This window comes from Lontra canadensis, unplaced genomic scaffold (genome assembly GCF_010015895.1).
Source record: "Lontra canadensis isolate GAN:19392208 unplaced genomic scaffold, GSC_riverotter_1.0 scaffold17, whole genome shotgun sequence".
NCBI classification, from domain to species: Eukaryota; Metazoa; Chordata; class Mammalia; order Carnivora; family Mustelidae; genus Lontra; species Lontra canadensis.
The window spans coordinates 13,156,515-13,174,185 of record NW_022631011.1 but is presented as its reverse complement, the minus strand read 5'-3'; the positions used below and the strand labels follow the sequence as shown (position 1 = coordinate 13,174,185).

Genomic DNA, 17,671 nt, shown 5'->3' with positions numbered 1-17,671 from the left:
ACATATTTCCTTTACATTCTAGTGTTACTCCTTCCTGATTTCTGAGTATCTATGATCATTGCAGCACTGAGTCTGTGCAAAAACTTGGTGTCCCCCGGTATAAAACAAGGTCCATATACACAAAGGAATATTAGCTGTCAGAAACGATGAATACCCAACTTTTGCATTGACATGGATGGGACTGGAGGAGATTATGCTGAGTGAAATAAGTCAAGCAGAGAAAGTCAATTATCATATGGTTTCACTTACTTGTGGAACATAAGCAATAGCCTGGAGGACATTAGAAGGGAAAAATGAAGGGGGGGCAACCAGAGAGGGAGAAGAACCATCAAGAGACTATGGATTCGAGGAAACAAACTCAGGTTTTCGGAAGGGAGAGGGATGGGGAGATGGGTGAGCCTGGTGATGGGTATTAAGGAGGGCATGGATTTCTTAGCACACTGGGTATTATACACAATCGATGAATCATGGAACACCACATCAAAAACTAATGATGTATGGTGACTAACATAATACAACAAAAAAACTTTTTAAAGTAAATAAATAAATAAATAAATAAAACTAGCACTCTTTTGCTACCAGTCCTCAAATTAAAATGTTCATTCCTCAAAGATCCATATAGTTCAATAAGTTGGTTTAAAAAGGCAATATGAAAAAAAAGGCAATATGATGAACCTAATTAATATTATGACATGTGATTGATGTTTAATCCTGTTAGAATTGTTAAAAATATTATGCAAACCATGTTCTTAATTTTTAAAAATTTCATGTTATTTTTAAATCTTTTGGGGGGGGGCAAGAAGATTAGCATTAAGGCAAATTATTCTTGCCTAGGAGGGTCACTGCTCAGCTCTTCTAAATGTTTCCAGGTTTTTCACACATTTATTTCCCACTATTAAGATCACAGAATATGTGATAGTTTTTATTTTATTTTAATCATGCCTAATGTATCAGGTCAGTGGGCCAGCGACACAATTTATTGTACGTAATTTGTGCGATGTTACTATATTCAAGTTTGTTTTTTGCATCTCCCATCTTTCTGCTGACTGCATCTTTAAAATTGATGTGAGGGTTTTGGTCATTCAACACTGAGTGCCCTGAACTAGTTGCGTGAATGAAGTGATGAGTGGACAATAGGAGAATAATTTTTTAAATTGTAATAATCTTTAAAATTAGTTCAGAGATTAAATTTGTTTCTGATTTTTACTATTGCTGTACCTGGCTGTCTAATGAGGCACTGAATCACTGCCTCTGTATTAGCTAAGAATTTTCCACATGAAAGGGTCAAGAAATGATTTAATAGCCAAATATGGCACTATTATAAGTATTTCCTAAGAGTGAAATATAAATATGAAGCCAAATAAAAACCAATAAACTCCACAAAGTATTGGGAGATTGTGTCTTTTAGAACTCAATTTGGAAATTGTTCTGTCTGCCAAAGATCCAATGTGATGCCATTACACCTTTCTCATATCATACCCTAAATTATAGGAAGAAGGGCAAGGTTATAGAAGGAGCACTAGAGAAAGGCACTGACATAGAAAAGCAGTGGGACTTCTGAGGATGGCTAATAATAGATTAAAATTGAAACTAAAGATTAAAATACCTGAAACTCCAGTTTTGTTTGGATCTTTCCAATAATAAAAAAGGAAGATCAGTAGCTATAGCTATAATACTTTGATGAATATGCTATATTGAGATTTTAATCTTAAATGCATTTGGTAATTATAGGCAGTTAATAAAAACTCCATTTAACACTTTAAAAAAAATCTTCCATTTAAAGATATCTGACATGAAACTACCTACCAAAAAGTTGATTTTAACTCCAGAACTATATTGCATGCTATCTGAAGTTTGTATATATTTTTTTCTTAAACCATTTTATTGGCTGTTTGTATTTCTAATTCTATGGCATGTTTTCTTATATCCCCAGTTAACTGTACTGTGGCTTTTATGGTCTTTTATTAAACAATTCTTTCAGATGATCCATAATTGTGATCAATTCTTTTATCCAGGGGGAACACCCCAGATTAGTAATATGACATCTGTAATGATGCCTAATGAAACTTATTTCTTTATGGGAATGCTTCAAATTACATACGTATTTACAAATTTTTAAATAGTTTTATATGAAAAATTGTATTGTCTTTCCATTATTTAATGCCAATAACTGATCATAATCATAAACAATGTCACTAATGATGAGATAAATAAATTTCTAAACTATGCATGTTCAAACTCTATGCTTCTGTTTACATAGGGTAAATGCATAACAAAGAGCAATCCAAGAGCTGATAAGAGGCAATTTCATATAAATTAAAGGTTACTGGAGAAGTATTATTCAGATATTTAGCAGAATCCTTAATTGCTAGAAAGCAATAGACAATGTAATCATTTTCATCTAGAGAGAACAGATTGGATGGCAAATTTCTTGTGTATTATCAAGGAGAGAGGGGGAATGAGAAAGAGAAAGGGAGACGTTCAGATTTTGCATACAACATGAGTATTCAACTAAAGTATCAGGCTGGCACAGTATGGAAAGTATCTCTGAAATGCTTCTGCTTTCAGGCATTATCATGCAAGTGGACAGCAAAATTACCAAAAAGGCATATGTTCATCCATTTATTCATTCAGTCATTCAATGTGTATTCACTGAGTGCCTCTCTTGCGCCAGGCATAGTTCTGAGCTTTTAGGATACACAGAAGAATGTGACAGAAAATCTGTCCTCACTGACAATATGTCAGTATTGCAAGATGCAGGCAGACAACAAACAAGTAAAAACAAATGAACAAAACAAGTTCAGATAGAGACTGGTACCAAGGACAAAACACAAAACCAGGTGATGTGACAAGTAGCTGGAGGTTAAGTACATTTCAGAATGGGACAGCAGAGACAAGATTTTGGATGAAAAAAATACAAATCTCCATTTTTGAAAGGCTAGTTATACAGGAATTTTTTCTTTGTCTCTCTCCTGCTGACCATATTTTGCCATTTCACTAATTATTATTGTTCCATTAAAGTGCTGAAATGCCAGTCAATAAATGATTATTGAGATCCCACTGTGTTCTCAGCACCAGTACAATTGGAAAATGTGGTTGAATTCAAACAGCTAATTCTACTGCTGTGATAAAATATGAGGTAGAGAATGATGCTTAAATCAGTAAATAACTTAAGCCTTCTCTTTTTGAGGTGTGCATTTGAGTCTAGGCCTCCCAGTCCATTCATATATCACAAATCGTGAGATTTCAGGAACTTCTCTAAGAGAAGGCATCATTTATTGCCACTAGATGGCACCAATTATTTCCATATTTTTAGGCCCCCTCCTCCCAAATTTTTAGGCCCCCTCCTCCCCCAAAAAAACCCTTTTCTATGTAATGGCCATATGTAAAATGGAAGAATATTACTTAGCACTATTATTAATAAAATTATTGTTCCTCTATTAATACTTTTCTGTAGGAAGGATCACAGAAATAGTACTATAGATGGTATGTTCATTCACTGACATACTTGTTTAAGGTATGTATTTCCTCCATTTTTTAAAATGGATTAAACAATATCTTTGAAAATGTAAAAAGGAAGAAAAGTAATTGAGTATATGAATATATATAATAATGGTTATATAAATATTAGGATCAAAAATAGCTTATACATGTATACTATATTACATACATCTTTAAAAGTTTTTACATTTAAAAAAAAAAAAAGATTTTATTTATTTATTTAACAGAGAGCAACAGCAAGAGAAGGAACACAAGCAGGGGGAGTGAAAGAGGGAGAAGCAGGTTTTCCGCTAAGCAGGGAGCCCGATGCAGGGCTCGATCCCAGGACTCTGGGATCATGACCTGAGCTGAAGGCAGAGGCTCAACAACTGAGCCACCCAGATGCCCAAAAGTTTTTAGAATTTAAATCTTTGCTTCAAGATAAGAAATGAGTGCCTCAGACTACTTGCTAGTTTGACTATCACTGTATTTCTTTCATTCTAAGACAGTCCAAAAATAATACTCACTTTAATATCTGCCAGAGTTTTTTGCCTCATGGTAATTAGTGTTTGATATCTCTGCTCTTCCTCATAGAGTTTCTCTTCATAGATTTTTTTCTCACTTATGAGATGATCAAACACTGCTTGTGCGTGCTCCTTTTTATATCTCATGGTTATAAATTCATTCCTATGAAGAAAGAATTGTATTTGCCATTAATCAATTCATATTTTATTTTTTAAGATACGTTTATGATACATTTTAAAAGAGCGAATATTAGAAAGTCTTAGAACTGAAGGGCTTTGGAAAAATTCCCTAGTTCTTTCCATAGGCCAACTTCCATAGAGATATGTCTAAATGATTCAGTTGTAAGAAAATCTCTGGAGAAATTTAGTGGATTCTCTTGGTTGCCTACACAGCATGCCTCTATTTCATTGCCATTCTAAAAGAACCCCTCCTCCATGCAGCATATAACACCAAAGATACATTCTAATTAGATTAAGCCAACTAGCATAAGGCTAATTATTTAGAAGTGAACATAAATATTACCATAGATTAATAAGATGAAAGACAAGGACCTAAAGGCATGTAGAAAAGGCTCAAGACCCACTAAATGTGAATGAGTCATGTTTTCAAACTTGATGACAGTGGACACAGTGGAGAGAGAAAAAAATGAGTACCTAGGGTTGAGCTGTTGATTCACTAATGTCAACCAATTCTGCAGCTTACCCTACCCAAGGGTCTCTGTTACATAAGATGACACATTTCCCTATTGTTTAATTTAAGCTGTTGTGTGAACATGTTTGTTTGTGCTTAGGTGGGTGTATTTGGTCATTTGTAACTAAGTATATACTGAGACAGATATTAAATGGTTTTTATTTAAATAACAACACTAATAGATAAAGCATGAAAAAGTGGTTAAAACAATAATGAAAATGAATGTGCTTTAGAAATAATTGCCAAAGTTGATCAGTAACACAGAGGGCAGAATAAACAGAGCTGCAAAAGTGCAGCACTGTCTTTTTTTTTTTTTTAAGATTTTATTTATTTATTTGACAGACAGAGATCACAGGTAGACAGAGAGGCAGGCAGAGAGAGAGGGGGAAGGCTCCCTGCTGAGCAGAGAGCCCGACGTGGGGCTCGATCCCAGCACCCCGAGATTATGACCTGAGCCAAAGGCAGAGGGTTTAACTCACTGAGCCACCCAGGCACCCCAAAAGTGCAGCACTGTCTTATGTTACCCTTATTTGTTTTTATCTCTGCTGGTATAGAAAACTGAGTCATCCGCACAGTTACCTAATAAGGCAGTGGGACTAAAGTTTTTTGGGGAGTTGAAATGTTAAAGCATGCTGAATAAAATATCTCATTTAATACAACAAAATCCTATGAAAGTATAATCATTATAGCAATTTACAGATGAGGAAACTAAACTTTACCATAATTAGCTTATAGAAGCTACTTAATAAACAGCAGTACCAGAATGCAAATCCAGTTTTATCTTACTCTATTTGATTCAGCAGCTCAGCTCAACCCTAAATACTCATTTTTTTTTCTCTCTTTCTCTACTATGGCTATTACCAAAAATTTGAAAACAATGTTTTTTGTTCACATTTTTAGATGTGAGCCTCTCCTTCTGAATAGAATAAGGTCCCTCCCTTTTATCTGCTTTGCTCATGTCTGTTCCATTTCATCATTTATACCCAAAACATCCAAAATTCTTATGTGATTTCCTATATAAATACTCACTAATATCAATATTATGGAACAAAGAAACCATGAAATCTACATGGGGAAGAGCTAGTATGACCAGAGCCCAAAAACCTCACAGTTGCTCCCAGCAAACATCACTATATTTTGACCACACATACTTTGTTCTCCACACTAAGTATTTTGAGTTTGGTTTATATTCAAGACAGCATTTTCATTAGTTAATTATACCCACACATATATTATATAGACTATATATGCTTATATGTATATCTGTGCATGAAAATAGTGTTTCCTTTCTCATGATAAAAAGAATAAACTCTGAAGTCCTATGGGTCTGGCCCTAAATCCTTTCACATCCTACTGAAGAAACAGTTGTAAAAATCAGAGTCAAGGACAGCTTCAATTGCTATTATTCTAATCATCATATTTTAATCATTTGAATATGCAAGTTTGTATTTCTAAAATTATCTTCAGATACTAAAAGGTACACTTCCCCATTTGTCATTTCTTTGTCCTTCTTCGTGTCTGGCACTAGGCACACTGTAGGTTCTTAATAAATAATGATTAACTTGATATGGTCACCTATTGAAAATAACAGTAGATTATTATTAATGTAGTTTATTTGCAATAATCTTCTTTCCAATCCTAGTTTAGTGAGTCAGTATGGACAGTTTTAAGAACACATGCTTTGGAATGAGATGGACCTAAACTGGAGCTGGCTTTAACCACTGATTATCTGTACAAAGACAGTCATTTAATTTCCCTGAGCTTCTGTTTCCTCAGTATTCATATGAGAATGTTATTACATAATTTGAGAATTTGCAGTGAGAACTGGATAAGATGAAGTACACAGATTGCCCACAAAGTGCCTGGCACATTAGGAAGTCAAAAAATGGTATCTTTAAATATTATTTGACATTACCCATCGTCATTGTTAATTAATAGATCTATAAACAATGTCACAGGATCAATTATTCATTTTATCCCTTTCCTGGGAGAAAGCAAAGTTTTGTCAAGTTCAGAGAGGGAACTGTTTCACTGGGACATGGTGGCCACTCTTGTCCCAAAGGCAATATAATCTAGCCACAGAATAGATGAAAATGTTATAACTGAAATAATAAGAATTCTTAAAAACTAAATCTTAAACCAAACTCCTTATAAACTAAACTTAAACTAAACCTTTATAAGTCTAATATGAGCTATAAAATTTTAGACTTATATCACTGAGCCTCAAAATATTCTTACAGATGTCAAATAATGCAAATATCTTTGAAAATAAACATTTCCTTGCTTTCTTACATGATATACTGAATATGATTTTATGTCTTTCAGATAAAGCTGAATGATCATTTTGAACATAAGTTTTTACCCCATAGTAACAGCTAAATAAATCCTTGTTGAGTGAACTGACTTGACTTGACATTAGAGTATGGTAATCAAGCTGTGGATAACTGTTTTTCTGACATTTTATCCCTCAAGTGCTATGATTTTGTTAATGCTGTGTTAGCCTTCTTATTTGAATCAAACAGTAATTCCTAAATGTGACCAAATGCATGTCCTTCCTGTAGTCCTTCAAGCTCTGTTCTCAACATATTACAAAACAGATAATAAGAACCAAAAGGAATAAAGGAAGAGTATGTAAGTTCTAAGTGAGGGTCTCAGGAAACACCAAAGGTCTTAGAGTATGATCGTTCTTTGAGTGAAAGACCTTACTAACCCTTGGTAGGTATGCCCCTGATTAATAAAGGGACCAAATAAGAGGTTTCCAAAGACAGTAAGTATGAACAAATTACATAAGGTTTTGTAGAATATCTGTTTCTAAAGGATTACCTCAAAACTTACCAAAAAAGTTCCGGTGAAAAACCATATATTATTAACCATGTCCTGTGAGTAATACTGAAATTTGTGGTAAAGATTATCAATTTCATAATTAATATAAGTTCTCATACTTGGAAAACAATAAGCATTCCCAGTTATTCAAGTAAAAGTAAACCCAGGGGAGTAATAAAAAATGAATTCAATTTATGCTTATTTGTTTTTTGTTTTTTTATGTAAGCTCCACGTCTAGGTAGAGCCCAATGTGGGGCTTAAAGTCACAAACCTGAGATCAAGACCTGAGCCCAAGAGTCTGATGTTTAATTGATTGAGCCACCCAGACACCCCCACAATTCATGTTTTTAAGCCAAAATTATCAAATATCACATGTATACTCCGCATCAAATAATGAAGGAAAATAATGGACCATTTTAAGAATAAACCTTAAAGAAATTTGATCTTATCTCTTTTAAAAATAATATATTGAATACTTAATATTTTGATAAAATTTAAGTACTTACTTTAAACTCTCAAGTGTCTGAGCAAAAATATTACTTTCTTTCTCTTTTTCTTTTAAGTTCTTATTCAACTCATCTATTTTTGCAAGATAAATAATTGTTTTACTTTTAGTGTTCTCTATTTCTCTAAAAATCATTGAGTGTTTTTCCTGGAAAATAAATTAAAGCATGTTTTATTTTAAATACTAGAATTTTCAAATCCTTGCAACTTAAGGACACAATTACATTTGGCTACATAAATAATTAAAAGCAAATAGAAACTTATTAACAGTGTATGTAACAACTTAGGTTTATGTTCTTTCTCTTCTCCATAGTTGTATCTGATAAGATTGTCTAAAAGATGGCTTAGAACTGTATGTCTCTCTCCCCACATCTCTCTTCCTCTGTCTCCATTTTCCTCTCTCTACCCTTACTGTCTTTCCCTCCACATACTCCAATACAAGCACACCTTAAGGGCATGTCCTTTCAAAATATAAACATGTGGATGGGGTGCCTGGGTGGGTCAGCTGGTTAAGCATCTGCCTCTGGGCTCAGGTCATGACCTCAGAGTCCTGGGATCAAGTCCCACATGGGGCTCCCTGCTCAGTGGGGAAGTCTGCTACTCCCTCCACCCCTCTCCCTGCTCATGATGTCCCCCCCTCTCTCTCTCTCTCAAATAAATAAAGTCTTAAAAAATATATAAACATGTGGCTACTGGTTCTCAAACATGTACAATGAAGCTGGGCAAGGATATACATGGTCCTGATCTTTCAAACAAAACAAGTCAATGTTTAATACCAGTATACTTTCCCAAGGCTGGCTTGTGCAAGTCCAAACTGAAGATTTGATTTTGCATCTATTTTTTGCATGATCTTTTCATCACTGTTGATTTTCATATTGACTGAATGATTTACTGATTGGATGACTGATTTACTGAATGCTGTTCCCCACATTTGGCATTGCTTCTAATTAGTGCTACTCTCCCAAATGATTTCAGATATCAACTGCTCCCTTTGCTCCTACTTTCTTCCACTTTCCCCCATACGCTCTCTGATTCTTTCTCTGCTCTTACAGATTTCAAGAAGAAAGGCTAAACTTTTGTATTTATTTTCCTATAAAAATCTGCTATTTGTCCATGATTTTCAACACTGTGTACTGCATTTGGATTTTCATACTTTCCCTTTGTTTCTTTTTCTGAAAGTTCTGGAATTAGTCTACCGATAAATGAGGGTTTTTTGGTTTGCTTGTTTTTAATATCTGAATGTAGTTGAAAGATGGCTTACTAGGATTCTTCAATGTGACCAATAGGCTATTAGATTATTACTGGGAGAAAAGTCAATCCCTGCCCCCCGCAAAGTGTGAAGAGGTACAAGTTCGGAATAAAGTAGGTAAGTAGGAGTCAAAGAGGATGGACAGCTCTGGGTACATCATGCTACCACTAAGTTTGAATTTTAGGTCAGATTCCATAATTAATGCCTTAATCTTGAAGGAAGATTCCCAAAGAAACTCAGAAGACATCAGAAGCAATGGTATCAACAACTTAGACCATACCAGCCAGTTCAGCTGTGCTGAAGGTGGTGTCAGAAGACTCTACACTAAAGGACAGAAGGAGACAGTGTGTTCCTTGCAGACCACAATGAAAAGCCAAAAATGGTCTTTTGCCAATTTAATAGGTACCATCAGTGAGGCTTTGGTAAACATGAACAGCACATTGCCATCCATGGCATCAAAAATATCAGAAACATTATAGTGAACTGAGTCTAGAGAGAAGCAGTTTGATATCATGTGTCAATCAGGAGTACAAACCTGCACATGTGCAACGAGCAGAAGTTTGCCCCCCACCCACAATAGCCATTTGTAAGTCTTTTGATAAATGCCAAAGTGCCATCAGAACAAGTGGGAATAAAGGCATAAAACAGCACATATAATGACATTAAATGACCATTCTTTGGCTTATTTCTTTCTCTAGCCCTGGGGGACACAGGCTTCAGGAATTTGGAGGTTTTCCAACCCAAGGGTACTTTCATGTCCAGACCGGGAAGAATCTAAAAATCTGAATTGCAGTTAATACATGTTTTATTATAAAACATTTTTCATCATTTCCTTATCTTCCTAAAACTTTCAAGTCACATATTTAAAAATATTAGTAATAAAGATTATATTCAGATTCTAAATTATTAACTTCAAATTGTATTTTTAATTATTTAAGATTTTAAAAAAGATATTAGATTAAGAATTTTAGGATTTTAAGATTTTTATTTAAGATTTATTTCTTAAATTATCTAAACATAATAAGTTTAGAATCTATGTCCAAGATTTAAACTGGGGTTAAAAGAGTAAAAATTCAGTAATGGCCCATGTTTAGCTTGGCCCATGACTGAAATGCTTATGCACAGTAAAAGATAGAATTATTTGTCTTAAAAATTATTTATCTTAGAACTTAAGTTCTTAGAAGACAGAAATAGGGTCTATAGTATGGCTTGTACCCCTATCAGCATCAAAGTACTTAATAAATGCTATTAACAATGTTTGACATTACAACAGTTTGGAGTTCAACAGCATGGCACACGAGCCATTTCTTCATCTATGTATTGCCCATCTCACTAGCTTCATCTCTTTTCACTCTTATAATGGGTACCCTGCTCTCTGGTCATACCAAACTACTTGCAATTCCACAAACACATAGCACTATTCCATATCTTTGCTTTTCAAACAGCACCTGTTTCTAAAATGCCCTTACTTCATTTCTTCATCAATTTTTAAATTATATTATAATAATAATGATAATAATAGGATGAAGCAGAATCATCTCAGTGACAATAATTTTTTTTTAAGATTTTATTTATTTATTTGACAGAGAGAGAGAGAGAGAGAGATCACAAGTAGGCAGAGAGGCAGGCAGAGAGAGAGGGGAAGCAGGCTCCCTTCTGAGCAGAGAGCCTGACATGGGGCTCGATCCCAGGATCCTGAGATCATGACCTGAGCCGAAGGCAGAGGCTTAACCCACTGAGCCACCCAGGCGCCCAGTGACAATAATTTTTTAAGGCTTTTTGTGTATCATCTGTACTCCACAACAGCATGGTACTGTAAGTATTTAACCTTCATTTACTCTACTAGTAATTCTCATTTTTAGATATAACCTCTGAAAAACCTTCCCCAATTCCCTGGGTTCAGTCAGGTTTTCCTCCTCCATGACACTCTTCTACCTCATTATACTGCTGTCATGGCTTTGGTCACAGCATATTAATGCTCTCTATGTCCTTGTCTGTTCCCCAACAAGATGACAAAATTTTTGAGTGAACAAAGTTCTCCTTTTATTTCCCCAATTCCGGCAAATTCCAACAATGTTTAACATATCTTAAGTGCTTAACAGTAATTGGAAAGACAAACTTATTTGAAGGACAAATAAAAGAAAATTAGTCCTTCTTCTCTAGCCCTTCAACTCCTAGTACCTTCTAGAATATTGAGGGCACACACAAAGAATGTGTTAACTCATATTCTTCATTGAAATTTGTTATATTTATTAAACATGCCACCTTGGCCATTTTTAGTTAATATTTTTTAAACTAGTATTCAGATGTGGACATAAGAACTGGGTGGTTTTCCATTGCCATGTTCAACATATATATTTTTCCTTTGTGACTTGTTAACAATAATTTGTTGTCAATAACAATAGTATGCTGAGTAGTAGAAACTTGTCTGAATGTTTTTGTTCCTGATTTTAAAGGAAACACTTTTAATCTTTCACCATTAAGTAGAGCGTTAGCTGGAAAATACTGGTAGAAACACTATGACATATTATCAAGGTAAGGATGTTTTCATTCTATTTCTAGATAGTTAAGCCTTTCTGAAAATCATTAGTGGCTATAGTGTTTTATTAAATATTTTAGGTTGTCTTTCATTTCTGAAAATGTACTGAATCATAGTAGTACGGTTGATCCTTGGACAACACAGGTTTGAACTTGCAGGTCCGCTCACATGCAGATTTTTAACGGCACACTGCTGTAAATGTATTTTTTCTTCCTTATGATTTTCCTAATAACATTTTTTTGCCTAGCTTACTTTAACATAAAGATACAGTATATAATATCTGTAGCATAAAAATTATTTGTCAATCAACTGTCTGTTATCAGCAAAGCTCCCAGTCAACAACAGGCTATCAGTGGTTAAGTTTTGGGGGAGTCAAAAGTTACACGTGGCACAGCCTAAACCCTGCATTGTTTAAGTGTCAGCTGTACATTTGTTTATGTTGACTCACCTTCACATTTTTTAATTTTAGATTTTATTTATTTATTTGACAGAGACAGAGAGATCACAAGTAGGCTGAGAGGCAGGCAGCAGAGAGGGGGAAGCAGGCTCCCCGCCAAGCAAGGAGTCCAATGCAGGACTTGATCCCAGGACCCTGGGATCATGACCTGAGCCTAAGGCAGCGGGTTAACCAACTGAGCCACCCTCATCTTCACATTCTTCAAAGGAATTTTACTTTGCATAATACACGTAAAAATTCAGTTCACTGATATATTTAAGAGTTTGTCATCTGTGTTCATAAGTGAGACCACCTATAGATTTTTTTTCAAGCTAGCATTTTTCAGTTATAGTTCCAGAATTCTATTATTATAGAGTGAATTTAGAAGCCTTCTATACTTCCTTATGGTCTGCATCTCATCTTTGTAGGGAGGCCTGCAAAGTATCTGGGCATGTTTTTTTGTTGTTGTTTTGTCTTGGTTTTTTTGGTTGTTGTTGTTGTTCTTTTCTGCTTTTAGAGAGAGAGTATGCATACATGCAAGCTGGGGGAGAGGGGCACAGGGAGAGGGAGTAAGAGAACCTCAGGTAAGCCTGACGAGGGGCTCAATCTCACAACCCCGAGATCATGACCTGAGCTGAAATCAAGAGTCAGAGGCTAACCGACTGAGCCACCCAAGTGCCCCTGTGCTTGTTCTTGTGGTCAGTGGTATAGACAAATTACATTTATTCTGTAATTTGTACTCTACACTTGTTGTGATTTTCCCTCTTTATCCGGTTTTCATTATTTGTATTTTATCAATATATAATTCATCTAAATTTTAAAAGAAAATGTTATGCAAAATAGCATTCTTTCTTCCACTACTATATAAAATCATTTCTCTTATAATTTTTCCCATGGCTGTTTTTATCCTCTTTTTGTCCTTACAGGTATGCCAGGTACTTTAAGTTTTTCTTACCAAGATAATTTATTGGTAACACTAATGTATTACCTTGGCCTAGTTCTGTAAATTTTGCTGTATAGTTCATCATCAGTCATTTGTAAACAATTTGTGCTTCTAAATACTCCTTAACACAGATGCCAAATGATGAAAAAAAGTAATTTAAGAAATATTTCAAGTAATCTCTTTTCTTTTTTGTTCTATTTTTTTTTGTTATTGCGTTCTGAATTTGCTTCATTGTATTCAACAAAAGTAACCTGTATGATCTGACCAGAATAATGTAATAGTACAGACTCTAAGGCCAGTGTTGGATTTAGTGAATCTCAACTCCTCCATTAATGAGCTGAGTGAAACTGAACAAGCTAATTCGAAAATAAGATATGAGATTTTTCAACTGTAGAATGGGGATAATAATAGCACAATCTTCACAGAGTTATTATGAAGTTGAAATGAGTTAATGTGTCTGAGCACTTATAATAGTGCCTGGTATACAGAGAACATGCAAAATAACAGTATCTGTTGGTATTATTACTACTATTTTCCTTAATAATGTTTACATTTCTTTTGTGGCTTAGTACAGTGGGGTAGGGAGAGGGTGGTGGGGTTATGGACATTGGGGAAGGTATGTGCTATGAAGTGTGTAAACCCGGTGATTCACAGACCTGTACCCTTGAGGCTAATAATACATTATATGTTAAGAAAAAAATTAAAAATTATATTTAAAAAAAAAACCTAATCCTGGAAAAAAAAGTGATATGATTACACCTCTATCTCATAGCCAACATGCTGTCCACCAACAAATCCATTTGGTGCTACCTTTAAAGCATATCCAGAGTACAGCAAGTTAAAGACAAAGGACTGTCTCTACTTCCCCATACCCAGAGATTCTCTTAAGACAGAATATTAAAGAGAAGAAGATTTTCAGGGAGCAAATATTTCTAATTTGGAAAAATCCCTGAAGCCCTTTTGATATATGACCACTTGTTCATGCTGCCTATACACCAGCTTGAGGGTAAAACCAAGATGTCGGATATTAACAGACGTTTCAGTCTGTATATTGGTCCCATCTGTAGAAACACGGTACTATTTAATACAATACAAATCCCCACCCCTACTTTGTAGGATAGGTTTACAGGAGGATGCACTAGTACAATGGGAAAACCACCGTAAGAGAGAAAAAATGAAGACACAGAGACTGTGTGTGTGTGCATGTGTGGTGCGTGTATGTGTGTGTATGTGTATAGGAACTACTTACTGTAACCAATTAGAAATGAGAGGCATCCACCTAAAATAAATTTGCCTGAAAAGTTTTCATTGACATAAAGAAGTTGTAAATTCAAAATTATTTTTTATGTTAAATTTCTTACCTCGGTTTCTGTTATTGCATCACGGGTTTTCTTCCCCCTTCTTCGTAATTTTTGCTTAGTTCGTTCCACATTTCTTTTAACATAGTCTCTCCTCTCAATTATATCATTTAATATCTAGAAGACATTCAGAAATTAAGATGTGTAACATTTGCAATCCAATTATCACGGGTTAGACTAAATAGTTTCCAAGTGGCTATATTAATAATAACAATATATATTTTGGTATAAGGGAAAAGGACCACCAAACATGAATTACAAAAACATATTATGATATCCACATCCCAATATTCCATTTAGAATTATTGGAGAAAACCAAAACCTAACCAATTTTAGCTAAATAAAAAAACTAAAAAACTCACATAGAAATTGCAAGTTTTCACCATGATATTTAAAATATCTTAACCAAAATTGAAACTGCAAATACAAATTGTTAGTAATCATTACCAAAAGTACATAAAAACTTATTGTTTTCAAGAGTTTGTGTTACATTGATAGTTCTTATAACTTATAAACTTAAAACATAATAAAAACAAAAATGATTACCCAAGTATAAGATGAGATAAAACAATGGCTATTATAAAATAAGGGGGAATAAAAGTCATTAATCTTTTCAGGAATTCATTAAACTCAGATGATTATACTGAGCCTTTTGAAGCAATTAATAAATTTCACTAATGTAAGGAGGAGCCTTTTGAAGCAATTAATAAATTTCACTAATGTAAGGAGGAGCCATTATTAAAATCATTTATCTCACGAGGTGTTAGTACTGGTTATATATTCATTACATGAGCTCTAGGATAAGCAATTAAGAGCCCTGAATATAGTAGTATACTCAGAATTTGTTGTTGCCATGTTTTGTGGCCTTGTACAGCTGCTTCACACATTTAGGCCCAAGTTTTCTGAAGTCTGTGATCCAGATAAACTCTGTCTTGGCCATTTCATAGGGAGACTTTGAAGATCAAAATAAACTTTCATAATGGGAACATTTTCTAAATCATAAAGTTTTTTAAATTTAAAAAAACACTGAAAATTTTTAAAGACTCAGAATATAAAATTACATCATCATTTACAAAGGAAAAAAAAAATCCTGTTGCCAAAATGGCCCAAATGAATATATGTATGTCCTCCCTGCATCTAAGGACCAGAATATATAACTCTTACCACACCCTCTACTTATCCAAAAGACTAATGACATGATGCATACATATTTTTCTACTTAATTTTTCTTTGGGAAGGGCTAGCAATATCAGTTACTGCCATAAACTTGTTGTTTTGAAAATATTTTATCGACATTTGCTTTATTTTTCATCCTAGGTGTCTTAACTTCTTCTACATACATCAAATATTTGCCATAAAAATGTCAAGATGCATTATATTTTACATTTGAGCAAACATAGCTTTAGCATTTTATTAACAAGCAGTAAAGACTTTGAATTAAATTTAACATAGTGGGCAATCACACCAAATAAATCACTACTCATTTTATTTGAAAACTGTTTGCCTAAGTACACTCTAATATAGAGTACGGGGTTCCCGGTAATAGCATTCATAGTCTTGCTATGTAGTTCCACTATAGATTAGTTGTGTGTTCGTAAAATACATATTTTGTTCATGTTTTTATGTCTTTCTATGTGAAATCATAATATTCCAAGTAATAATGTAAAATCACATACGTGGTTTATTGACTTAAATATTCCTGGAAATTAGCTTCTGGATTAATTATAAATGCTTACATCAGAATGTTCTTTGTGGATAGTTCTGATTCTTATAGCATCTGCTTCTAGTTGAAGTAGAGGTGTCCCAAGTTTTGCCAGTGCTAGGGTACACATTGCTTTATTTTCCAAAAGATCCCGCCTCTCAAGTATCTGTTCTTCTTGGATGGAATACAGTTTTTTCTGCCAGATTTTAAATAATTCATTCAGTTATTAATTACCTAAACATGGGGACTAAGGAGTACACTTGTAATGAGCACAGGGTGATGTATAGAATTGCTGAATCACTATATTGTACACATGAAACTAATATTTCACTATGTGTTAACTAACTGGAATTAAAAACTTAAAAAAAAAATGTTTATTGAGTCTCAGTCCTGAGCCAGGCAGTAGTTTTTGTTGCTATTTAAAAATTAAAAAAAAAAATGCCACCATAAAAAGCAGTAGGTATGAATATAGCATATTTATATGATACACAATTAGAAAAAAATGAGAGAAAATTTTAATATAGACAATAAAAAGTCAAACATTCTTAAGTAAGTATTGAGGATAATAAGGTTAAGAATCATACTAACATCAAATATTGAAATATATGTAATTCCTGTAATCTAAGATCCAATAAAACCAATGAACAAGAAGTTAATGACAAAATATGAAGCAGAGAGGGATAGAAGATTATGGAATTACTGAACATATATATTCATAGAAAAATAAATCAGAAAATTTGGCATTTTCAGCATATAGAAATAGAGAAACACTGCTTTTATATGTTTGAAAATACTGAATTTCCTAACAGAAGAAATCACAATTTGTGTTTATATGGAAGAAGGCCAGAGGTCCAGATAATCTCAAAGAAGTATATAAAATAACACTGTTTTGAACTGTTTTGCCTCTTGATTTTATTTTCATAATTTTAAATATTTGTTTATTTCTGAAAGGGAGGCATTCTAGAAACATGCCAAGCATCAAAACACCCAACCCTGATTCCAAAGCATATGCAGGTGATAGAGATTAAAAAAAAAATTAAAATTTATTTTGCTAGATATAATCATTTAATTTCAAAATCTGTATATGGAAATATCGTAGCAGGGGCGCCTGGGTGACTCAGGCGTCAAGCGTCTGTCTTTGGCTCAGGTCATGATCCCAGGGTCCTGGGATGGAGCCCCACATCCGGCTCCCTGCTTGGTGGGAAGCTTGCTTCTCCCTCCCCCACTCCCCCTGCTTGTGTTCCCTCTCTTGCTGTGTCTCTCTCTGTCAAATAAATAAATAAAAGTCTTAAAAAAAAAAAAAAGAAATATTGTAGCATATTTTTCTTTCAGTGTTAAATAAAGAAATTCCATTGAAAGGCACTAAAAGTAAAGAAAACATAACATCATCACAAAGCAAACTAAAGAGACACTTAGGAATAA

General features: G+C 34.1%; 1 protein-coding gene across 5 annotated transcripts in view; it reads right to left on the bottom strand.

Moving 5' to 3' along the window:
- CCDC178 (coiled-coil domain containing 178) overlaps positions 1-17,671 on the bottom strand; it is a 427,466-nt gene that overhangs the window by 244,823 nt on the left and 164,972 nt on the right. For all 5 annotated transcript variants that reach the window (XM_032859669.1, XM_032859672.1, XM_032859673.1 and 2 more), the window contains 4 exons: positions 16,284-16,445; positions 14,551-14,664; positions 8,025-8,170; positions 4,008-4,167 (listed from right to left, as the gene is read on the bottom strand). In XM_032859669.1, the coding sequence (XP_032715560.1) occupies positions 4,008-4,167; positions 8,025-8,170; positions 14,551-14,664; positions 16,284-16,445 (582 nt within the window). The remainder of the gene's footprint in view (positions 1-4,007; positions 4,168-8,024; positions 8,171-14,550; positions 14,665-16,283; positions 16,446-17,671) is intronic.